The sequence below is a fragment of the Oryx dammah genome, unplaced genomic scaffold (genome assembly GCF_014754425.2).
Source record: "Oryx dammah isolate SB20612 unplaced genomic scaffold, SCBI_Odam_1.1 HiC_scaffold_10, whole genome shotgun sequence".
Lineage (NCBI taxonomy): Eukaryota > Metazoa > Chordata > Mammalia > Artiodactyla > Bovidae > Oryx > Oryx dammah.
The window spans coordinates 43,550,594-43,576,366 of NW_024070194.1; the positions used below are offsets into that span (position 1 = coordinate 43,550,594).

The 25,773-nt window shown below is 49.6% G+C and overlaps 1 protein-coding gene across 3 annotated transcripts in view; it reads left to right on the forward strand.

The window, feature by feature from the left end:
• Positions 1 to 25,773, forward strand: part of RALGAPA2 (Ral GTPase activating protein catalytic subunit alpha 2) — a 273,021-nt gene that overhangs the window by 241,545 nt on the left and 5,703 nt on the right. For 2 of the 3 annotated variants that reach the window (XR_005722352.1, XR_005722353.1), the window contains exons 38-40: positions 9,109 to 9,230; positions 12,882 to 14,694; positions 24,029 to 24,068. Coding sequence is in view for 1 of the 3 variants with exons in the window: in XM_040247960.1 (XP_040103894.1) it covers positions 9,109 to 9,230; positions 24,029 to 24,033 (127 nt within the window). In the remaining 2 variants the exon portion in view is untranslated. The remainder of the gene's footprint in view (positions 1 to 9,108; positions 9,231 to 12,881; positions 14,695 to 24,028; positions 24,069 to 25,773) is intronic. The other variant, XM_040247960.1, reaches the window with a different exon arrangement.

Sequence of the window (25,773 nt, forward strand, 5' to 3'; positions counted from 1 at the left end):
CCAGCCGTACCCACAGACGAAGTAGGTCTTCAGAGTGCTGTCTGTGCCCACCCTGCCTGGACGCATCACAGGACAGCTCAACTCTCATGCCCACTCAGCGTGGCCTCCGCGAGCCGTTGGCATCACGCACTGTCTCTAATTGCTGGAACTCAGTTGCTTAAACATTGTGAGGCAAACATAGTTTTGCTGCCTCTGATCACGCATGGAGGAGCTTTGTGTTATCAGAATTCCCCCAGATTTCCAGCTAGGTTCCGATCACTGGGGTATTTTTTTCACTGACTGACTAGTCTAGTCTGTGGCTATCTCAAGTTTCAAGCACAGGTCAGCAGCCATGGACATCAGGTGTGCTGTGAATGACGCCCTATCTTACCCCCTAGAACCGCGTCTAGATGGGCCCTGGGGGCCACTTAGTCCCCCTCATAGGGACAGCTGTCCTAGTCTCCAGGTCACGTGCATCTGGTAAACCCCTAACTTTTCTTGGAGTTTCTTCTTGTCATTTGATAATTTGGTGTTAAGATGAGTATCTTTCTGGAAAACTCAGATGCCATTAAGCTATAATTATTTTACAAAAATATAGAAATACGATTTTCTGTTTGCAGATACAGTCTTATTTATCATTTTGAAATACAGCTCCAAGTTTTTAAACATCATAAAAAGGAGTATTTCCCCCAAAATTGTTTTCAGAAACGGAGGGGAAAAGTCAAGAAAATCTGTACAGAGTTTGGTGCAAATACTTGGGACAAATCCTTTTAATTAAAAAAATATATATTAATTTATTTGTGACTGCTCTGGCTCTTCATTGCTCTTTTCATTGCAAGCTTTTTCTAGTTGTGGCAAGCAAGGGCTGCTCTCCAGGTGCGGTGTGCTGGCTTCTCATTTCATTGGCTCCTCTTATTGTGGAGCGTGTGTTGTTGTACAGGCACTCGGGCGTCAGTAGTTGCCGCCCCTGGGCTCCAGAATACAGACTCGTTAGTTGTGACCCACGAGCTGTTGCGTGGAATGTGGGATCTTCCCCGACCAGGGATCAAACCCATGTCCCCTGCATTGGCAGCCATATTCTTAGCCACTGGACCACAAGGAAGCGCTAGGACTAGAAAATTTAATTCTTTCTAAGCCCATCCTGACTTCATCTGGGCTCAATGGGTTGGTGAGGAGCAACAGTTGAGAATATTTCAGGAAACTTAGAACTTCTGCCAAAGAAGACTTTTTTTTGTCCTTTTTGATTTTGTTCTTTTATCTATCATGTATCATCACAAATCTATTTTATTTTTAGAAGCAACCTGGATACAAAACCAATCCATAGGTCACATGAATTGGCTTTCTTCTCCAAAGCGAGAGTGGTTGGGGACTAAGTATTGGATGGTTCAGTTCAAATCATGTTGCACTAAAACCTGTCATGTATGTTATTTAATAATAATTTGCCTCTTACAGTCAGCATTTAAAATCCAGGTGCACGACTGCTATTTAATTGTCGGCCCTTTTTTATTCCTTGCCACAAAGAGAATTCAAGGCCTTTAGAGACAGTTCCACATTTCTGTGTTTCGTTCAGTTGTAATTTCGTCGATGTTAAACGCCAGCAAATTGTCAGCAGCGGTTGTTTCTATAACTGACATTGAGAGCATACTTGTAAGCTCTCTGGAATGAATGAAAATCTGAAAGAGAGACAGTGCTGGGGACATTGACTCCCTTCCTCCCAGAAACCGAGCTACTGGCAGACTGTGGTCCACGTTGATCCATCACTTCTCGGATTGTGCATCAACAAGGTAGCCAGTGGGGTCTCCGCTCACTCACTGGATATTGTAGCCTCTAGATGTGATTTTCTCATCACTTAGGTTTTTACTGATGTGAGGCTTGGAGGGACAGTGTTACGGGGCCCTTTCTTGCCTGGTGATTTACAGAAGGTGAGACGAGGGAGCTGGGGAGGATGGAAATGGAAAGCCCGTGACTGAGGGTGTGCTCCTCACACATCAATCCCTGTGAAGAGCTAACGTGAACATTTCCAATCAAACTGTAGATCAATCCTCAAAACCTCGGAGCGCCTCGGACCCTGAGAGTGAGACCTTCCTATCCATGAGAACAGACCTTCTCCTAAAGTCTGTAATTTAATAGCCTGAAAAAAAAATCTGTTTTTCCCCCATCTCTATTTACTCTGGTCATTTCCTGTGAATTATGCTTAAACTTGGTTACATGGGTCTTTTCTCCTTTCTTAGCAGTGGTGCACTGGTTCCTCCTCTCCAGGAGTGTACCATTACAGTCTGAAAACTAATCTAATATCTTATGTGTTTAATTTCCTTTTCCCAAACATCTATCTCTTTGGTTACATTGTTCAGTGAAGTTGTCCTCTTTATCCGTTTCCAGGCGGTGACATTTACTTTGAATGATTCATTTGGAGTCTTAAACAGTCCTAGAATTTAAATTTGCATTATATTTGAAAGACAAACGAAATCTCTGTAAAAGTGATGCATGGCTTTAGGCTGTTACGAGCATCTGCTCCTGTCTTGATTTATTACGGAATTACATCCATTTATTACGGATTATCAAATGCCAGCCCAGCCCACCTATGGAGCATCCCTCTGGCCCTAGCGGCAGGTACCAACCAGAGAACAGGTTAAGGAAGCAGACGTGAGACATGAACGGAGGCCCCGCCCTCCCGAAACACGTGGTCCAGGGCTTGTCCTGCCCTCTGGCTTCTGCTCTCCCTCTAAAGTGGAGAGGGGGTTGTTGTCTCCTCCAGGACCTTCTCCAAGCTGGAAACTCAGAGCTGTTCTTCATCTCCCCCCAGAGCTCTGCTGAGCGACAACAGCCGCTTCCTCCCCAGCGCTGCTCCCCTGCGCCCTCGCACTCAGGCTCCCTTCACTTCTCCATCCTCGGCATCAGCTTCTGCAGTGCCCTCCAGGCCACCTCAGGCGTGACCCTGGGGCCTGGCCAGAGCTTGCGCCCCCATGCCCCCCAGGCATCCTGCCATCCGCAGCCCACTTTCCTCCCCTCCACCTCTGCTCTCTGGAGGCCCGCATCTCCTCCCACTTTCTGACCAGTTTCCCTTCCTCGGGGCCCCTCCACACAGGCCCCTCCTGCCCCCCCACCATGATCTCAGAAGTACAGTGTAGACCTGGCTGTTTTCTGTTTCAGAACCCCCAGCAGTGGTTCTCCCAGGGGCTGGAGAGACCTTGGGCTCCTCCCACCACCGCAGGCCCAAAGGTAGCCCCTCTTCCCACTGGGTCCCTGTGACCTGAATAAGCAAAATGATGAAGTCATTGTTATATTTAAGGAATTTATAAAGTCATCGGGGCTTCCTTGGTGACTCAGTGGTAAAGAATCCTCCTGCGAGGAAGGAGACCCGAGTTCGATTCTCTCGGCCAGGAATATCCCCTGGAGAAGGAAATGGCAACCCACTCCAGTATTCTTGCCTGGGAAATCCCATGGACAGAGAAGACTGGTGGGCTACAGACCATGAGGCACAAGAGTTGGGCATGACTTAGCAACTAAACCACCACCATCATAAAGTCATCAAGGTCTGCAGCTTAAACCTGTGTACTCAAATTTCCATTGTAGGTTGACTTTTTATACCCATATATGTTTAAGTCTCATTCAGAGAATAAATACATCTCAACCTAGCACAAGATCATGGACTTAACCCCATGTGTTTCAGAATTTATGATATTAGCTGAAAGTAGTAAAGTTAGAAGACCAGGGTTCTAGTTCCAATTGCACCCCTGAGTAACTGTGACCCAAGAAAACTCACCTCAACTCTGAGCATCTGTTTCCCTATTAGTAACATGGAAACCACAGGACTCGTCCTAGCTTAGGCGGGTCCAGCATAAAGGAGACTGTTGCCTAAAGCTGGACACAGAGCACCCCACAGCCTTCGATTATCCACCATGTTCTTTCTGGAAGACAAGGCCTTAAGCCCACGTTGGGGATGAGGAGGGACAAGGAATCCACATTCGTGGTGCTTCTCTTGTGCGCTGGAACCCTGCTCAGTGCTTCCTCCTAGGATTCTTGTCTGATCTTCCCACAGCCCTGAGAGCTGACATCACCATCCCCACTGGGCACAGAAGGCAGCCTAGGTTAGGGCCCAGACCCAGGGCAAGAGGGGTGGCTGGAATTCAAATGCAGGCCAGTCTTCCCGAGAATAGCAATCTCCTTTCTGATTGTCATGCTGCTTCTGTCACTGCTGAACATCAAATAGTAATCAGAGTAAACCTGGGGTTTTGGATTTGAATTCTGAAGCTCTTGCACTCCAGCAGAGTATATCTTGAGGATTTCAGAAAGTTCTCTTCGAGGTTTTGTTTGTTATTGTTGTTGTTATGAACCATTTTTAAAGTCTTGATTTAATTCGTTACCGTACTGCTTCTGTTCTGTGGTTTAGTTTTTTGGCCCCGAGGCATGTGGGACCCTAGCTCCCAGACCAGGGATCGAACCCATGTCTCCCTGCATTCTAAGTTGAAGTGTTAACCGCTGGACTGCCAGGGAAGTCTGTCTTGGAGTTTTTTGAGAAAATGTAACCGATGAAGACATATGTAACCAGTAAACACCCAAGTTTACTCTGATTACTTCTTTATGCACGTGAAGGAATACTGAGTAGACAGAGTGAGTAGTAGGTCAACTAAAAGACTCAAACTAGGCAGAAACCAAGATGAGTTTCTAGTTAGTAATTTGAATGTTCTTTGAATTGGGTACTCAAGGGGAAATTTTTCCTCTAAAAACTGCTTTGCCATGTGTGGTATTTAATGAGATAGTAATTCAGGACAGAATGTCAATTTCATGTCAGTGGATTTATTGAGAGCCAGAGGGCAACAGCTGGCATTGAAACAGGTATTAGCTGTGTGACCAGGTGTCTCCGTAGCCACCTGCTTCCTCTGGTCAAAGGTTACTGATCACCCACTGCCTGGAATTACTTCAGCCTTCAGTTCATATCTTAACATGGCTTACACTCTTTGATGTCTAAATTATAAATGCCTTTTTGAATAGAAAGCAGCCAGCATTGAAGTCCTAAGGATGTTAGGTATGAAAATGTCCCAAGACACACTCTTAGTTAGTGGCCCTGGCTAGTACTTTTTAACAAATTCAGCAAAGACTCCACAGCTACATTTTCTAAAGCTACTTAAAAAATTAAAAAAGAAGATTCTTGGCACGTGTGAGCTCCTTCAGTTCAGTTCAGTTCAGTCACTCGGTCGTGTCTGACTCTTTGTGACCCCATGAACCACAGCATACCAGGCCTCCCTGTCCATCACCAGGAGTTCACCCAAACTCAGTCCATTGAGTTGGTGATGCCATCCAACCGTCTCATCCTCTGTCGTCCCCTTCTCCTCCTGCCCTCAATCATTCCCAGCATCAGGGTCTTTTCCAATGAGTCAGCTCTTGGCATCAGGTGGCCAAAGTTTTGGAGTTTCAGCTTCAACATCAGTCCTTCCAATGAACACCCAGGACTGATCTCCTTTAGGATGGACTGGTTGGATCACTTTGCAGTCCAAAGGACTCTCAAGAGTCTTCTCCATACCACAATTCAAAAGCATCAGTTCTTTGGTGCTTAGCTTTCTTTATAGCCCAACTCTCACATCCATACATGACTACTGGAAAAACCATAGCTTTGACTAGACAGACCTTAGTTGGCAAAGTAATGTCTCTGCTTTTTAATATGCTGTCTAGGTTGGTCATAACTTTCCTTCCAAGGGGTAAGCATCTTTTAATGTCATGGTTGCAATCACCATCTGCAGTGATTCTGGAGCCACTGTTTCCACTGTTTCCCCATCTATTTGCCATGAAGTGATGGGACCAGATGCCATGATCTTTGTTTTCTTAATGTTGAGTTTTAAGCCAACTTTTTCACTCTCCTCTTTCACTTTCATTGAGAGGCTCTTTAGTTCTTCTTCACTTTCTGCCATAAGGGTGGTGTCATCTGCATATCTGAGGTTATTGATATTTCTCCCGGCAATCTTGATTCCAGCCTGTGCTTCTTCCAGCCCAGCGTTTCTCATGATGTACTCTGCATATAAGTTAAATAAGCAGGATGACAATATACAGCCTTGACATACTCCTTTTCCTATTTGGAACCAGTCTGTTGTTCAATGTCCAGTTCTAACTGTTGCTTCCTGACCTGCATACAGGTTTCTCAAGAGGCAGATCAGGTGATCTGGTATTCCACTGTTTCTAAACATTGCCAGGGTTGGGGTGGTGTCTGTCTTCTCTTTGTCATGGTGTGTACATGTCCTGGCTTGGAGTCAAGTGAAAATGTACTTGACGATCTTCTGGTCTCACCACATCCCTAGTAGGTGTTTGTCTGAATGACAGCACCCAATTCAGCGCAGTGTAGCCCAGCCTAGGGTGGGGAGTGTCTGCTCTCGTGATAACAGAGAACCTTCTAGGAAGCAAACCTTCCTGCTCCAGGGCCCCGTGCTGGATGCACCTGTGCACCCCATATACTATAGAGCCTCTGTTGAGGCCTTTGGCACCCCTAGTGGCTCAGATGGTGAAGAATCTGCCTGCAGTACAGGAGACCCAGGTTCCATCCCTGGATCAGGAAGATCCCTGGAGAAGGGAGTGGTTACCCACTCTGGTATTCTTGCCTGGAGAATCCTATGGACAGAGGAGCCTGGTGGGTCACAGTCCATGGAGTCACAAAGAGTCGGATATGACTGGGTGACTGTGTTCTATTTATATTATATTTACATTTACTCCATTGTATTTACTGTACCCAAGAACCTCAAAGCTGGATTATTTCGCTCTGGGAGTCCAGTGTTGGATGGAGGTGCTCTTAGGAGCCCAGATCACTCAGCCTTGACAGAGACAAGCTCATGACAGCGGGAGAGTGTCACTCACTCAGGACAAGGCTGCCGGCCACCCGGCGGCTAACCATAGCGGGTGGCATACACAGCAGCCCTCTGCGGTGACCGGTAAGCTCGGTCAGCATCGGGGCTGCCCCTTTAGGCGTGTGGCCTCCACCGTGTCTCTAGCCCGGCGTGTCCTCACATCCAGGCCCCGTGTGCATGGGGGTCCGGACGCAGCCCAGGCCTCAGGACCCAGCAGGATGGGCCCGCAGAGGCCACGAGCAGGGAAGGGGCGCCGATGGGGCCCCAGGCTCAGGTGGTCGTCAGCCGCAAGTGGAGCTCAGCCCTTTGAGTCATTTGTCACGCCTCACTCGGCCCCTGCTGGGCCCGCACGTGCCAGCTCAGTGTCACAGTGCCTGTTCGCCAGCCGGCCGCCCAGGCCCAGCGTCCTGCTGTTCGCGGCCCAGCGGCTCGGAGGGCCGAGCGCTGTGCGGAAGAGGCATGTTCATAATGAGACATGAATGGCATTAGTGGGTCCCCCAGGCCACGGGGCCCGCACCGCAACGCTTGGCAGCCTGTCTAGGAAGGCGAGTCACCCGGAGTTCAGCCGGAGCACAGACTCACACGGCCCAGGCCTTAGGCTGCTGCGACCACCGTCCCTGCAAACCGTCATCCATCATTGTCTCGAAACTCCTGTTCCTTTTGAAAAGTTGCCCAGAGCCAGCCTGAAGGGCGATTCTGGAATGGGCCGGCCCAGGAGAACTTTCTCTGGTGATGGTCCTGTCCTCTGTGTCTGCACAGTCCAGGCTCGTGTGCTTGATATACAGCACGTGGGACGCAAGAACCCTTTTTCTTATTTCTTCATTTTTTATTTATTTAAGTTTCAGTGCAGCTAGGCACCAAGAGTCCATGGTTCTGTGTTGCACAGCCAGCCCCAGAAAGCCTCTGGGCTCCTTGTGGGCTGAAAACCTTTCCCTGAATGTAATTAGGAGTAGCGGGACCTCTTGCAGGAACACTCGGGAGCATCCTTTGCCAGAAAAGAGTCGAAAAAATCTCTCCTCTTTCAAAACACATGCCTATTGAACAGCTATTTGGAAGGGCATAATTTTCCCCCAACTTTCATTATTAAAAGAGGCTATTTTGAAAAGATAGTTTTAAAATTCAGTGAGAAATGCTAGAATTACTCTGGCCTTTCTGGAGCTGCAGATAATAAACGGGTGGCAACCCACATTCCCTGTGTTCTTGCAGAATTAGCACGGTTTTCAAAATGACTGAACCACATCCCTTAACTTCAGCGTCGATCACGGGGAAGCAGGGGCGAAGAAGGAGCACGCCGAGTCCCCTGAGTGCTAACTCATAGAGTCCTCCGTGCATCGCCTCCATCCGCTGCCGAATTGTCTTGACGTTATCCTGTTATTGGAAGGCATGATTCACCTTCCGAGGAAACAGAAGCCACACACAAAAGGGGAAGATTTGCTTTCTGCCCTATGAAAGGCTGCCGCACGCAGGGGTCCTATTGAGACAGCTGGAAAGTTGCTTCAACGTGTTACGGTTATAAGTTTTATTGGTGACTGGTTTTTGATTACACATTTGAATGCGTGTGTTCCAGGGCCGCAGTTTTAGTTAAAAGCCAATAGTCTTTTTTTTTTTTTTTTTTAAATATTGTGTTGTGTGCTCCCTGGTAGATTCTCCCAGTTATTAGTTCTTTCTAATAACTAATATTATTTAGTTATTTAGAACTAATAACTAGTAATAGTTCTTTCTAATAACTAATAACTTTCTAATGCTCATGGCCTATCTCAGCCTGAGATTCTGGAGCCCTTCAGAGCAGACCTTTCTAGCCTTCCCTCTTCCCAGTGGTATTATTGAAATTTTCAAGTGTGTATCACCGGTTCTCGCTTGGAATATCGGAGTATCAATTCACGTTATCAGTAGGCTAAGAAAAACATCTCATCTGGGGAACTCAGAAGGGGCAATCCAGCGTTGTCCCACCGTCGGATGGAAAGGGATGCGGCCGTCATCCATGTCTCTCTTTTTTTGTTTCTATCAAGTTGATGGCCTTTTGCTCTGATTCTGTGACTATCAGTTTACATATTTTTTCAGCGATACTGGTTTGGGTGCAGTTGAAGTCTAAGAAACGCAGGCCTCTGAAATCGGAATGTTCCAATGAATTATGACTCCTATTTTAATTCTCCGATAGGATGCTTATGCACTTGCAAGGTACCCATTCCCCATCCGAGTGTAAAAGGTGTGTGATTGTGTTTAAAACAAAGTCACTGCTCTGTCGCTGCTAAGCATTTCATTCTGCATAGACACTTGTTTCCTTAACTGACACCCGCAGCTACGAGGAGAGAGCTCTCTATCTGGAAGCAATAATTCAGAACCACCGTGAAGTCATGACATTTGAGGATTTCACAGCCCAGGTCTTCTGTCCATCTCCCAGCTACTCGGTCAGCGGAACTGGTGAGTGGCCACATTACCCCCCTCCCAGCTCTGCCCAAGACCCTTCAAATGCTCGAGCCACAGATGTACACCTGTTTTTCACAGATAAATGCCTGCAAATTTAAGAAGCGCGTTCTCCCCTCGAATGCACTAATGAATAACAAAAGGAGTGATGACATTCATTTTAATTTGTTTTGTATCCGAGCTGTTCGCCTGGTCCTTTCCTCCCACCATCCCGTTAACCTCCGCCTCCAGCGAGGTTAATGAACTTGTTCTCAGCCCCGTGCTCCGGTTCATTCGGGAGGGTGGGTTTCTTGCTGAGCTGGGAATACGTTGTTTTAAGAGTGGTGCCCGCATCAGGGCCTACTTATCGAGAAAGAGTTCCTCCTAGTCGAAGCCGTTGCTACTAATGCTAAATGGGGATTATGCCGCCGGGATGCTTGGGTCAGGGATTAATGCGGGAGCAGTGGGAGGACTGTGTCCCCTGGCCCATGGTGACAGCAGTGTGGCGGGCTGGCTTTCTCTCTGGAGTGGTCCGCGTCCCGGGAACCAGCCGCTGAGAGCAGCACCTGGTGTGGACCTGCTCAGACACTGGCTCCTAAGCACTTCCACTTATGAGGCCAGTAGAAAATCTCAAAAAACACTGTTTTTAGGTTTTACTCTTTTTATATTTCCAATTTAGAAAAAAAAAAAAAGTGTGCTGGCACTTACCATGATGATATGGTTACTGTGGGGTTTTTTTTCCCCCAAAGAATAGAATGCTTTGGTAAATTTCTGTATGTAATTACAGATTAATTGCCTTTCAGAAAGCAAGTGGGATACTGAGTCGATGCATGTTGAAATCCTCCATGAGGGGCTTCCTCTTCCTCCGCTGGGGTGGGCACAACTGTTAGGGGGCCTAATAGATTTCTACCCTGTGTCAGTTGCCTCTGATCGCCGCCTGGCTTCTCCTATCCTGACTTGTTAACAAATATCTTACACACAAAGTGAAAAAAATTAAATTCGGTGAAATAAATCACTTACAAATAAAACCAGCCATGCATCACTGTTGAACATCGCTGGCTGCCGGCCTGGCCTCCCCGAGCTTTGTCAGGAGATAAGAGGGAGAGGCTGGCCCCGCACTGGGAGCCAGGAGCAGCAGGCAGAAGGCCTGGGAGATAAGCAGGCCACCGAGGTGCGGGGAGCTGCGAAATTTACATAATCGCGCCTCTGCTTCCCTGCGAGGCGTCCAGAAATACAGGGATGGCCTCTATTGATCTTTGTTGAACTGGAATACTAAGCAACATGAGAAAAGCTTATAACTTAAAGCTTTGATTAATGTTTCTTACATTAAAAAAGTAGAACAGCTGTGAATTGAATTCTTTTATACACTCTGTCAACATTCAATCTAAAGCCCCGGCTCCCCCCGCCCTACCCCACCACCCTCCTCCGACCCCCGCAAAAAAAAAAAAATCAGTTTCAAGGGAAATGAAGATTTCAAACCCAGTCTGGCTAGAGATTGAAAATCACTTCTAAATTTTAGGTGAGAGAACACGAAAGATTTGTGGCAAAGCTAGTTTTGTAAAGATCTCATTCAGCTTTTCCCACCCTCATAAAGTCCTGGGACTGAATTTTTTAGTGCAGGTTTTGTTTTTTGTTTTTTTTTTTTTGGTTGTTAATCTTGAGAAAGCTTTTTGTTTTCTAAAATTAAAAGGAATTAAATCACAGCTAGATGCTTCCATATCTTAACTGTTATGTTCTAAAGGCTCTTAAGATGATACTGAAGTAAGTATTGATAAACTTTATTTTCTATGTATATTTTAGCCTCTATATAAATTAATTTGATCTTTCCTAAAAGTTCCTAATTATTTACCCCAGTTCATGTATAGGTAACTTCTTAAGTGAGCTGCCATGAGTGATTTAGATTTTTTTAAGACCCACCGTTTGGAGACTGGCTGCTTTAAGAGTGTCACATTGGCCAAAGTCACTGAATTGATAAAGGTTCTGACAGCTCGATAAGAGCTGGTATTGGAACGTGCACAAAAAGACGGTGAAACCAAAGATGAGGTACCGAGCCAAATGCAGGTCCTTCTTCTTTTCAGTTTATTGACATCAGCATCACGTGTCATAACCAGTAGGCTTCAGGGTGTTCCGTGTGGACTGAGAACATTTTTCTACACCCATCACACCAATCCATGGATGCGATTTTAAGTCCAGGCATAATGTTCTCTTTCAACGTTTTGCATGTCTGCCCATGACGACCATCAGGAAGAAGCTCGAAATCAACTTGGTTTGCCCTGGAATCTGGGGGTACAGTTTCACCCCATACACAGGCCCTCTGTCAGAACCACATCCTCCTCTCCTTCACAGACCAGTTTTGCTTCTGAGGAATCCTTGTTCCCGTCTGTTAACCACTTTGACGGATGAAAACATTTTTCATCTGTCCACAGTGGTTTTTGTTTTTTTTATCCTGGGACAAGTACAGTCAAACCCAGATGAGCCAGGCAGCTTAAACTGAGAAATCGAGGTGAGAGCTGCTCTTCGCAGCGACAAGCCAGCTGGAAAAATTGACCCTGAGCGGCTTAAGCTCCCACAGCGCTCTTAGGATTCGCTCAGACCATCTCTGCAGCAGTGTCGTCAGAGCAGGGCCTCAGGCCCCCGCCCACAGGCTTGCGTGCAGTCCAAGGAACCTGGGGCTCCAATCTCCTTTGTGTTCTTGCCACAGGGCCTTGTGGTCAAGCACAGGGACAGTGGCCTGAACCCCACATTCACCCCACAATGTATTATGCAGCAGGAAGCCCCATCTCTAGAGGGAAGGCCTCCAAGGTCAGCCTTTAAGTCCTAAGTCCTAGGCGTGAGTAAGAGATGTGTCCAGTGGTGGGGGCCTATGCCTAAGGAGGCCGCCCTGGGAAACACTCCCCCTTGAGGCTCCCAGGCTCCCTGTCCCAGCACTTGTCACCCAGGGGGACACAGGGGGGCATTTGGACTCACTTTCCAGAACTACAGGTAAAGACATAGTCTTCTGTTGTTAGGCTCATAAGTGAGTCCTCAGTTTACTAAAAGAGGTTTAAAACAACTATTTTCTGAGTCAGAAAAAAAAATGTTATTTTAAGCCACCCCCTCCCCTGTCTATTCCACACATTACTCATGTTGCTAATGCCCAGAGCATGAAAGGTATCTGAGCTGGCCTTCCACTCAGCTCTGTAGTCTACTTCCCTTTAGATTCCTTCTTTACTGACCAGCAACTTCTATAGGGTGGCCAGGGATTAAATACTGGCTGCAATGAACACACACGCACATGCTCATAAATATGTTTTATGCATGTACTTATATGTGCATTTCACACGCACATGTGTGTGCGTGCACACACTGGGGTGAGGGACTAATTTTGTGTGTTCAAGACTGTCTCCAGGAAAGGGGGTGTGTGCAGCCGAGAGGCCTTTAAAGGGTTAACTGGAAGGGGAGGGACTGATGTAATCACTGCAGCTCACAGCCAAGTGCATCTGTTCGCCATGAGGTCATTCTTCTGCATGCTAATGATTTGGAAAATCAAGTCTAATGCTTGACATTATCGGAAAGGCTATAAATAGTACAAATCTTTACTTTTTGGAAGCTGTTCTTATTACCTAAGGGAGAGAGAAAGAAAAAAAAAACTTTAGCTTAGACTTCAGATTGTTTTTTTTTTTTTCCCAGAACTACTTTAAAGGTCACGTCTGGACCTTAAAATCTTGGAGGAATCCACTTGTGTCTGTTGATAAATGAATCCCAAAATCACAGTAGCAGTCACAGCTAGCCATCTGGGAGTGGAGGACTGTTGGTATGTGTACTTTGATATCTGATCGGAAGCATTTCCAAGTGCTTTGTTCAGAAGTTGACAAAGTGGGTTTTTTTCCTGAAAGAACACCTCGAACCAGGTTAAACGAGGGGTCCTTGTCCGGAAATGTGAATGGACTTGAGTTTGGAGAAGAAACCTTTCTGCTTTAATGCTGCCGTCTGGAGCCAGCAGAGGGAGCACGGATCTCTGTCTCTCCTGTTAGCCCTGAATGGACACATCTGATTTCTCCAAAGTCTGGCCAGGAGTGCTTCCTCCTTCATGACAGGCCAGAGGAGAGAGGCTCGGTATTTAGAGCAAGTGGAAGGGAATTCCTCGCCAGGCCCCATCAGACTCCACCGCGTCTCATGTAGGTCGTATTTGGAGCTTAAAGCAGATTAGTCTGAGTCTGTCTGAGGATGCTTCTGCCACCGCCGCTACAGCTACCAGGCAAAATGGTGAACTTTCATCTGCTCGCCCGGAACAGCATGGGTGCCCTCTTGGAAAGGCTTATGATGCTCACCTACCTAATAAAAAAGACATGTCATTCCTTTCTACCACAAAATCACTGTTTCAAGTTCGCAGAAGCTATCAGAAGACGCAGCCTGGGGGTCCCTGGGTCATTCTGGCCCTACTGAGACTGCAAGTGTGCTATATTACACATTGGTCCTTCGCCTGGAGCAGGAAGCTGCCCCCAGCTCTCACTTGCTAAGACCCCTGAGCCCCACTCGGGGTTGCACGTACCAGGACACAGCAGCTAATCTTCCGCAGTGACCCCGCCATGGCCATTCACTGGGCGGTTAGCCATCAAGTCAATCCCAGAAAGAGCACAACGTGGAGCTGACTCTAACCGCTCCCCCACCAGTCCAAAGATGAAAGGTTTTCCCCATTCAATGAGAGTGGTCACTTTAGGGATTCATTCAGTATGCCTCCATGTTTCTCACCCTCCCTCCCTATAAATGTGGTCTGAATAAGGCTTTGCTAGACAGCACTTCTTATGTATTCACCTTCCTCATACATTTGCTGAAACCGGCCTAGAGCACTGTAGACTGTGGAGGCAGAAGAGGCTTCAGGAGCCCCCATGTCCAGGTTCTCACATCATCCTGATTAGCTGCCGACAAGTCGTGAGGGACACCCCAGGGCGCCAGCCTCAGCACCTCCTCCCCCTTCTCATCACAGTGGGAGCAGCTGGACAGCATCCTGGCCTCAGAGTGTGGCTGCTGTCCTCTCAGGTAGGCTGTCACCTAACCCTGATTGTTGGTGACCTCGGTCACAGAGCTCCTGATGAGCCAGTGAGAAGGGAGTTGTTCTAAACAAACCGTCTAGGTTCTCCGTCTCAATGTGTCTCTTTGAACCGAGCCTGCTTGGGCAAACTTGCCTCCCTCACTGTGGTCCTTCAGGAAGTCTTCATGAGATGTGAACTCGGTTGGGGAACAGACCCTGACATGACCAGACTCCCAGACGGAAGGAACCGGGGTTCCCAGCACGGCTGTGTGATGCTGGGGGTTCTGCTACGTCCTGTCACAGCAGCAGTCAGTGCGTTCATTGGCCGCTACCCTCATGGGACTGTGACAGTCTGTTGGGGTCATCTGGCAATTGTAACTGTAGACCCTCCTAGCCAACCACGTGGAACAGATCAGAGAATGAAGCCCAGAGGACGTGCTGAGTCAACAGACAAGCCTCAGATTCTCCCAGGTGCCCATGTGGATCAGGCTCCAGGGCTCCATGTGACCGTGGGGTTCGAGCGGCTTTTAACATTTTCGGGGTGCTAGGAGTACAGCAGGAACCAGGCCCAGAGCCTTAGTGTGGAAGCAGAAGGTGGAGCCATCACCAAACTTCAGGCCGCCCTTCCTGTTCGGGACTTTGTGCATTTTCCTCTCTCGGCACTGAAGGCGGCTCGGGCTGACCTGCCAGTCTCCATCCTCAGATCCTGCTGTCTTCCTGTCCCCCCTCAACCCTGTGCTCACCACTGGCCAGGACCTTCCACCCAGAGCCAGCCTCCTCAACTGCAGGGGGGACATGTCCCAACAGAGGGCCAGGCTCTGGTGTCCTCTTTATCTAGCCTGTGGCCTCAGTCAAGTTAGTACCACTCTGCTGCCCAGAGTCCAATTCTGTAAAATGGGTCTAATAGCAGTACCTTCTGAGTTCAGTTCAGTTCAGTCACTCAGCCATGTCCAGCCCTTTGCAACTCCATGGACTGCAGCATGCCAGGCCTCCCTGTTCATCACCAACTCCCAGAGCTTACTCACACTCCTGTCCATAGAGTCAGTGATGCCATCCAACCATCTCATCCTCTGTTGTCCCCTTCTCCTGCCTTCAATCTTTCCCAGCATCAGGGTCTTTTCCAATGAGTCAGCTCTTCGCATCAGGTGGCCAAAGTATTGGAGTTTCAACTTCAGTTTCCATCCTTCCAGTGAATATTCAGGACTGATTTCCTTCAGGATAGACTGGTTGGATCTCCTTGCAGTCCAAGGAACTCTCAAGAGTCTTCTCCAACACCATAATTCAAAAGCATCAATTCTTTGCCACTCAACTTTCTTTATAGTCCAACTCTCACATCCATACATGACTACTGGAAAACCCATAGCTTTGACTAGACGGACCTTCGTTGGCAAAGTAATGTCTCTACTTTTTAATATGCTGTCTAGGTTGGTCATCACTTTTCTTCCAAGAAGCAAACGTCTTTTAATTTCATGGCTGCAGTCATCATCTGCAGTGATTTTGGAGCCCAAGAGAGTAAAGTCTGTCTCTGTTTCCATTGTTTTCCAATCTATTTCCCATGAAGTGATGGGACGGGATGCCATGATCTTAGTTTTCTGAATGTTGAGCTTTAAGCCAACTTTTTCACTCTCCTCTTTCACTTTCATCAAGAGGGTCTTTAGTTCTTTGCTTTCTGCCATAAGGGTGGTGTCATCTACATATCTGAGGTTATTTATACTTCTCCCAGGAATCTTGACTCCAGCTTTTGCTTCATCCAGCCCAGCATTTTGGCATACCTTCTGAGTAGAGCCCCAATAGTTTCCACTAAAGGTCACTGGTAGAGGCCCAATGAGTCAGTATGTGTAAGGGGCTGAGGACACTTCTGGAGACCTCCACAGGTGTTCCTGAGTGCTCTGCTCACCACCCTGCCTGTCTAGGTTTTTTCTCACTTTTCCCTGTGCCTCCCAGTTTCTCCTCTCCTCCTGGAGTCTCTTCTGCCTGTGTTGGCCTGTCTCATGGAAGAGGGGCTGCAAACTGGGCTGCCACCTGTGGGATGCTAACCAGTTGCCCCACCTATGAGGATGGTCCCACTCTGGAGGCCAGGATGACAGCCCAGAACTCTGCTCAGGTCATCTACTGCTACTGCTGCTAAGTCGCATCAGTTGTGTCCGACTCTGTGCTACCCCAGAGATGGCAGCCCAACAGGCTCCTCTGTCCCTGGGATTCTCCAGACAAGAATACTGGAGTGGGTTGCCATTTCCTTCTCCAATGAATGAAAGTGAAAAGTGAAATCGAAGTCGCTCAGTCCTGTCTGACTCTTAGCGACCCCATGGACTGTAGGCTCCTCCATCCATGGGATTCTCCAGGTAAGAATACTGGAGTGGGTTGCCATTTCCTTCTCCACAGGTCATCCACAGTGGCCCTCAAATACAAGTTATCTGATGTCACCATCCATTCAAGGGCTTGGAGGCACCCACTCTGCCCGCACATGCTCTGGGCTGCATCTGGGTGGCGTTGGCAACTGGCCTGAGAACCACTGATCGCCCTGCACCAGCTGTCACCCCCCCCCAAACCCATACCCAATTCCACCCTCCCTTTAATGTCACCGGTTCAGCCTAACCCCTGTGCATATGACATTTCTTTTAAAAACTCAAAATGTATCCCCTTGGAAGGGCTTCCCAGGTGTTTCAGTGGTAAAGAACCTGCCTGCCAATGCAGGAAACTTGGGTTTCATCCATGGGTCAGGAAGGTCCCCCTGGAGAAGGAAATGGCAACCCACTCCAGTATCCTTGCCTGGGAAATCCCATGGACAGAGAAGCCTGGCAGGCTACCGTCCATGGGGTCATAAAAGAGTCGGACACAACTGAGCAACCAAAGAACAACCACCCACACAACAAACATTTGGAAGGCATCAAAATATAAGCCGTATCTAGGGTGTAAAGGGTCAAACACAACTGAGCACGCACACCTCCTCTTGGAAATATGTTAAAGCATTCATAGGAGGTTTTTGACCCATAATCCATTTGCCAGAACCCGGTGGTGCTAGCTCAGCTGTGCCCTGGGTCACTCCCCAGATGCTGCAAGTCCCTCCACCAAAGACTTGGGGGTTTTTGTCTGTGGTGTGGCCTGGAGATGGGGACTTCCTTTCAGAAAGTAAGCAGTTGCTGAGAACCACTGTGTCTCACAAAGGCGACCTGGTCCAGCTTCCTCTACCTTATCTCCCTTACTCCTTGATTTTTCTCAGCCTATGGAGGGAAAGCTTTGTCCTGTGTGTGTGAGTTTCTTGTATCTATATTTGGCCATAATTTCTTTAAAGAATGACATAGCATTTTCTTTCTTATATGCAACAGGAGTACGATAGCAGTGCAGGCAGGCAGAAGTCTGACTGTTGCTTTAAGGGGTCCAGGTGTGTCTCCAGGTCACAGGTGTGTGTGGGGTCTGATGCAAGAGCCAGAACAAACACCTGTAATTGGGTCTCATCTTCCCCGGCCCCTCCTGTCCTCCCAGTGAAAGTGGAGCCATGAACAGCAGCAGGACCCCGGCCAGGTGTAGGGGAGGCGGGGCTGCCGGAGCCCGGTGACAACGCAGGCAGGGAAACTGAAACTTGGTCAGGGGCTTTCCTGAGTGGTATGGAGGGTTTTAAAGAGAATTTTCAGTTGCCCTGTTTTGTGCCACCTTTTGTCACTTGGACTGCAAGGAGATCCAACCAGTCCATCCTGAAGGAAATCAGTCCTGAATATTCATTGGAAGGACTGATGCTGAAGCTGAAACTCCAATACTTTAGCCACCTGATGCTAAGAACTGACTCACTGGAAAAGACTCTGATGCTAGGAAAGATTGAAGGCAGGAGGAGAAGGGGACGACAGAGGATGAGATGGTTGGATGGCATCACCGACTTGATGGACATGAGTTTGAGCAAGCTCGGGGAGTTGCTGATGGACAGGGAGGCCTGGCGTGCTGCAGTCCATGGGGTTGCAAAGAGCTAGACACAACTGAGCAACTGAACTGAACTTGCTTCATGTTTATTCACCCTTTTCCCCTCTAAAACTCTTACTCTCTTGGTGTCAGCTCTAGAAAAGGGAAGAGATGGATGTGATGAACATCTGCTCCACCTGATCTGATGGAAAATGACGGTGCCGCCTGTCAGATGTCCCCATCGCTGCTCTAGCCCCGCCTTCCCTGGGGAGCTGTCCCCGAGCAGGATGCACTGGGCATTTCAGGGGAGGATGAGGGGCTCTGACACCTTGCGTTCTGTCTCTCCTTGTCCCCCTCAGAGCTTCACGTCTCCTCGGGGAACAGATACTCAGGAATCACCAACATTGTCTTATTTTTCATAAACCCAGATTAGTCAGCTCCAAACCACAGCTACCTGTGGAAACAGATTTATCAAGGGGCAAAAAAGACATGTATCCAGTGGTCTGGGTCAGCTGGGCTGTGGTTTCCTTGAGCCAGGCCATAGCGTTTGCTTCGTGAGCTAGGAAAGGACAGAAACATGGCCTGATGTGTGCTAGCTGTCCCACTAAGTGTCCTGCCCATCAGTCTATGACTCTCCCAAGCTGGCTGAGATGGACTCTCAGAGGCATGGGTGAGAGAGCGAGATGCAGAGAGGAAGACCCCACCCCTCAGAGCCGCCAGCGCGGGGACCCTCCTGCCCCAGGCAAGCGTGGAGGCTGGTCCCATGTTCCTGAGACAAGACAGGACCTGAGACTGTTCAAAATATCAACATGATGTTTAATCGGTTCCTTTGGAAGAACTCGAAGCTGCCGTTCTTTCTGTGAAATGCTGCCTTAGGTTTGCCCTGGGTTCTCAGTCCTGCAGGGTTTTAAGTGTGAGTGGCATCCTGCCCCTGCCTCCATGTTAATTACGGCCCAGGGACACACAGCAGTTGCCAAGAGTTGGCCCGAAAATACCAAGAATGTTTCTCCCAGACAGTTTTTGGAAGGGACTCTTGAAGCTTATTCAAAATAACCTTGAGACGTTGTTTTGGGAGAATCCAGAGCTCCTGACTCTTCAGGTTCACATGCCTTGTGAGCCGTGAGTGGAGCCTCATGTCCAGAAGGTTCTAGAAGGTGGGACACGGACAATTACAGCCGCCAGGGTAGGCTTCTGGAAGCCTTGATGGTTTTGCCTGAATTTCTGTTAAGCAGCAACCAAAGCAGAGGCCAAACGGGACCTCTCTTAGTAGCACTGAAGTCTGTGGATGGTGAAAAGAAGGACTATTTTATACTCTCCTTTTCCAGAAGCATATATGAATGATAATCAGGAAATAAACTTCTAAAAAGCTCAGCCACTCAATGGTGCCCAACTCTTTGCATCCCTATGGACTGTAGCCCACCAGTCTCCTCTGTCCATGGAATTTTCCAGGCAAGAATACTAGCGTAGGTTGCCATTTCCTATATTTGCAAAGCTGTGCAACCATCCCCACAATCTAATTTTAGAGACTTCTTAAAAATCCCTCCTGAAAAACAAAAACCTAAATTCCACTAGCAGTCCATCCTTATCCTACCTCCCAGCCCTAAGCAACCACCAGTCTCTTCTTGTCTCTCTGGACCTGCCTGTTCTGAACGTTTCGTATAAATGGAGTCAGATGATACGTGATCTTTGCTGACTGGCTTCTTGCACTTAGCACCTCCTCAAGGGTCATCTGTGTTGTAACCTGTATCCATATTTCACTTGTTTGTATCGCCAAATAACATTCCATTGTAAGGGCAGACCACACTTTGTTTCCATTCATCAGGTGGTGGGCATTTGGGACTGTTTCCGTCTTTCAGCTATTATGAGTATGGCTGCTATAAACATTTCTGTACTGATTTTCTATTTGGAGATGTGAATCATTCAGACTGGTAAAATGAACACTCTCTCTATGGCTGGGATGTAACTGAGATCACTGTGTTCACGTCCTATGAGACAGTAAGCAGGTCTGGAATCATCTTTCTCCACCACGGCCTAACAAGACATTAATGTTCAATGTTCAGTTTAGCTAAATTCAGCCATAGATGCGTAAGAATACATTATAGTCATGCAAGGGAAAAAGAAAAATGCCGGACAAGTGTTTCCGAAAATGTTCCACCTGATGGCCGAGTCCCTGCACAGGTGGACGGACTCACCCGGCATGCCCTCTCTCTGCCCGCCCGTCTTTCAGTCCAGCTGTCCTAGTTTGGTGCTTCGGAACCGAAGCTGATGGGCTAGACCAACGACTGAAAAGAGGAAGCCCAGTCCAGAGCCAGAGCCAGGGCTGGGGCCAGGACCCAGCCCCTGCGGCCGGATGGGAAGTTCTGGACGCCTTCCTCGGGCCATTTGGAGATGGTAATTAGGCTGGCTAGGGCCCATTGGTCTGGAGTTGCCAGTGTTGAGAGTGTAGGCTCACCCTGTCCACTGCTGCACCTGTTCGCATCCTCAGAGCCATTCCAAGGGGTCTGAATAGCCCAGACAGCCCTCTGATCTCCCGCTCAGCTCGCCTTCCTGCCTCAAGGATATTTAGCTCTCACCCAAAGCCAGAACGCCAGCCCACTGCTTTCTGTCCCTCAGCATGCCAGCTCCCAGAACCATTCCCTTCCCTAATTATCCTGAACCAGCTAATCGTCTCCCACGCTGACTGCTCAGTAACTAGGACCCAGGGAGAGCAGCCACTTTTCTTGTCCGACCCTGTCCAGTGCATGTCCCAGGGGGCAGTCCTGGACAGCAGCCTTGCCTCGGAGATAAGACGCTTGGTGCAAATCTTTGCTTTTCTGCTCTGCCAGTGAGCGCAGCCAGAGAACACAGGCCATGGAAAGGCCCACCGGTTCTTGAAAAGCCTCCATGGGGCGCCAACCAAGTTGGTGATCTCCTCATCCCTGGAAGTCCTGGTGGATATTATCTAGGTGTCAGAGGAGTCATAGGAGACCTGAGAAGTAGGATGTCCTTCTCTAAAAGCCACTTCAGGGTTGTCTGAGCCGCTGAGTGGCCGCACGTGGCCCATTGGTGTCCCGAGTTACCCCTGTGCCCCTTGGGTCACGCCATACCCTCCAGTTCTCCCCAGGGGGATCTCGCTCAGCTGCTCTCAGACGTGAGTGGGGCCAACTCCCCACTGACAACACCATTCACCTGTAAGGAGACTCCAGATTTAACATGCATGTTAACCATACAATCAGTGCTTCTCGACCTTTTATCCTTCTTGCCCCGCGTTTTTATTCCCTAATTTGTCCTTTCCCCCAAAACACCACCGATACATGGTCTACCTGTATATTTTCCATGCTGACATCTGGGCTTTGTACAAATAGAGAATAAGACATCTTTGTCCCCCAACAGCACGCCATTAACTCCTCCCCCCAAAACCTCCGAAGGCAGGGGTTTCATCTGTCACCCGGAGCCTAGAACATGTCCTGGGACACACCAGGTGCCCAGCCGATGAGATAATGACATGGTTAGACTTCATGTCCCTGGGCATCACACAGCTTCGAGCACCATGGTCTCCTGGTGCTTCCAATACTGCCCAGGTTAGTCGGTATCTCATGCTGACCTGCCCTGGGGAGGTGTCAGGAAGCTGACAGCCTGCTGCTCTGCTCCATGCAGGGGGTCCCCGCCCTCCAGGAGCACTGTCTGTGTGTCAGGGCGAGTGACACTTGAGCCCCATGGAATAATTATGGCAGCCCCCAACTGCCGCTGTCTCTGCATCTCCTTAACTCACCAGTGGATTGGCAGTCCCTGAGACTTTCTGTCCGGTCCAGCACAGCACACCCGGCTGCATGTGGGGACGCACCGGGAGAAGGGCCGTCCGTCCTCATCAGCAATTACAAACAAGCCCTCCATTGTCAGCCGCACCATCTGTTTGCTCAGTCCCACCAATCGGGTGCCTGTACGCCCAGCATTGCCAGCGCCTAGGGGCTGCAGGGGAGGGGGCCATGGAGCCCCTTCATGGGGAGACCCTTTGCTCACAGTGGAGAGGATCGACAGCATGGAAGCTGAGCCCCTCGGCTGGAGGAAGACTCACAGAGATGTTCCGCAACTGCCACCTTCCGGGAGCTCGCAGTGCATTGCGAGGAAAAGGGACAGTCTAGATCGCTGCAGTGTTTAGAGGTCCCACACAGAAAGCAGAACAGTCCAGCACCAAGAGTCAACACTGCCCGAGAACTCCCTGTGCTGCTAGAGCTCACTTTCCATGTAAAGACAGCCGTTCAGTGTCTGGAAATCAAGGAAGACAGACAAGTCTAGTGCATCGTCACAATTGTCCTCTATCCTGAAGTTCCCAACCCCGTGTAACTTTAGCGGGTATAGGGGAGTGAAATTTCATTGAGAGATTGGAAAATAAGGCTTCAGAGAAACCCACATTCCTTCCAAAAAGCCCCACCTGAGATCTGTCACTGGTCCCTCCTCCAGCGGCATCCGTCTTAGAACTTGTCTGTGGTCACTGCGCCAGCCTTGCAGGCGAGGCCAGCAGACTATCCAGGTTCACCACAGTGGTCAGGCAGACAGCAGTCCATGTCACTGATAGAAAAGTCCTTTGTCCAGATTTGATGGTGGGCTGCTTGTTTTTCAGTTGCTCAGTTGTGTCCAAGTCTTTGCAACCCCATGGACTGCAGCATGCCAGGCTTCCCTGTCCTTCACCATCTCCCAGAGTTTGCTCAAATTCATGTCCATTGAGTCAGTGATATCATCCAACCATCTCATCCTCTGTCACCCCCTTCTCCTGTCCTCAATCTTTCCCAGCATCAGGGTCTTTTCCAATGAGTCGGCTGCTCGCATCAGGTGGCCAAAGTATTGGAGCTTCATCTTCAGCATCAGTCCTTCCAGTGAATCTTCAGGGTTGATTTTTTAGGATTGACTGGTTTGAGCTCCTTGCTGTCCAAGGGACTCTCAAGAGTCTTCTACAGCACCACAATTTGAAAGCATCAATTCTTCGGCACTTGGCCTTCCTTATGGTCCAACTCTCACATCTGCACATGACTGCTGGAAAAACCATAGCTCAGACTAGACAGACCTTCGCTGGCAAAGCGATGGTGGTCTAGTGACACTGAACGAGGAGTGTTGCGGGGGTCGGAGTGAGGAGCTGTCGCCTGACTCAGAAAGAGGTCGTTGCATTTGCTAAGGCAAACCACATGGGAAGTAGAGTGGCCGTGGAGGAGTGAGTGGCTGAGAAAAACCGTCCACGTGGGGGAGCTCAGAGCCTCTCTGGGGTCCGACAGGACTACTGGGGTCCTGCTGCTCTGTGAGTGAGAGTCCAGTTTTGCCTCTGAAGGGTCCCCTTTGAAGCTGCCCTCTGCACAGTACACCTCACTCTTCCTCCCTGGCGAATGTGACATAGAAGGTGACGCCTGTACCACATTAACACGCTGTGTGCCCCTCAAAACCCTGTAAAATGAAACTTAGAGACGTGTGAACTTATACAGTTAGTGGGTATCAGTTATTTTTTCAGGGCCTCCAGAGAATTCCAAATGCTGTCTTGAAAACTCTTAGCTTTAACTATACCTAAGACAAAACATTAGGAACCCTCGTGCAGCAGGAATGGGACATCGAGACCCCCCCAAGGCCCCATTAAGGCCAGCGGTCAAAGGCCATTCCACACGCGCTGGGTCAGAGCTACCAGTGTCTGCAGGGCTCCCACAGAAACTGTCACACGTCCTGGGGAAGCTAACGTCGCCTTCGTTTCACACCTGTACAGGTGACGGCAGCCAGAATTTTGTCCTGCCAAGTGGAATTTCAGGTGAATTTTCAGTTGGTAATGATCTCGGAAGCTGTAGGAACACTCAGACAGCCCAGGAACAGATGTATTTTTAGCACCGTGTTCATTATCGAGTTGGGCTGTGCGTGTGCAGGGCCTGTATTCACTCCATTTTACGTTCTTTCCCTTCAGATTAAAATACGTGAAGATCTCGCTGCAGTGTTTGAACAAGGTAAGTTCAAAGAACAAGTGTTTAAACTGACACGTCAGTGGAGTTGCCCAGCGCCCTGCTCTTGGGGGAGTGGGGGAGAGTTCACTCACTGACTCACCTCCCTCCGGGGCTAGGGGTTCCTGCTGCCTCCCCCTCAGCCCTGAGGGGCTCTGTCCTGCGTGTCTGCACTGCCCGCCTGCCCAGGAAACCCACCCCAGCCTTTCTCCAGCCCCCCGATGATGCTCCGGGTGGAATCCGACACCAACACCTGCCATCCCAGAAAATGTCTTTGTCGCCCGCCCTTTTGTGTGCAGGGGACCTCAGGGAGCCAGTAGGCCTGGGGCCGCCCCTTTTTTTGTTGTTGTTGTCAAGCCTGGAGGAACGGGGGTCTTGAGATGGGCCGATAAGATGCAGCACGTGCGGGCTGGCCTTTGACCGCTGGCCTTAATGGGGCCTTGGGGGCCTGGGCTGGGGAGGGCAGGTCGTCCTGGGGCTGCTGAATGGAACAGCTGGGAGAGGAAGAGCAGACAAAAGCTGCGGGGCGCAGAGGGCAGGGAACCCTGGCATCGCTGTGGTTTAGGACCCAGAGGGCAGGCTGGCCACGGCAGGTGTGACCTCCGTGGGCCTCCTCTTTTGGCCTGGGTCTGGAGTCTGGGCCCTGCCCAATACCCTGATGGACAGTGGACACCTCGCAGCAGAGCCTCTTGGGGTGGCCCAGGCTGTACCTCCTCGTGGAGTCACGGGTGGGAGACCCGATGTTGAGGGTGACCAGGAACCTGAGGGTGATGAGGATATGGATGGGTGGGTCAGGGAGCGAGCTGTCATTTATTAACCACATCGCCCAATGGAACCTGGGCACAGACACCCTCCCTTCTGGGTCAGTGTGAACAGGGAGGTGAGGGTCTGGATTTTTGAGTTTATCCCAAGCACTGCCCTCCTCCCCGTGGCAGGCCCACTGCACAGGGAGCTGACCCTCCAACCCAGCTGCTTTTTCTTGGCCCGCCAGCCACGGAATTGTCCCAACCTGGGCTCACTGGTGCCAGCCCCTAAGGTGCTACGAGCCACAAAGCCCATGTCAGCCAGGTAGAACAGTATACACTCCTCCCTAGTCGTGGGGATTCACAAAAGCCTTTTTTTTTTCCTGGGACCCCGTATCTCCTAAGGTGGCCAAGTGGGACTCCAGGGTCCTTTGAACACTGTCTTCTAGCACGAGGAAAGGCCGGGCGGAGGCAGCTGCTGCCAGCAGCCAGGAAAGGGATCACCCCACTTTGTGGCCAGCCTGCTCTGTCTGTGGTGGCCACCTCCTCATCAATCATGGGGTGCATTTGGGCATGGTGGGAGCCAGCGCAGGCCAGGGAAGTGCCAAGGGCAAGGTGGGGACTGGAGGGATGCAGGGGACGTGTGGTGCGGTCTCCTGGTCCGGCATGACCTTCCTGGGGCACAGGTGGTGGGGTCACTGCCCTGAGATGCCCGAAGGCCACTTTGCAGTGAGAGCTTCATGCTGGTCCAAGTTGGCATTGCCCTGCCCACCTGCCATGCTGCAGTGCAGGACTGCGAGGGCCAGCCCCCGGGCCTTCCTGGCTGGGGTGGGGGAGTAAATATTTCCCTTCCGATCCAGCAATACTCACACCTGATAGCACATCTTTGAACATCACTTTATCTCTTGCATTTACTTGCTTGTTTTCCCCCTTGCTTCCCTCTCCCAGTAGATCTGAATTCAGAGCAG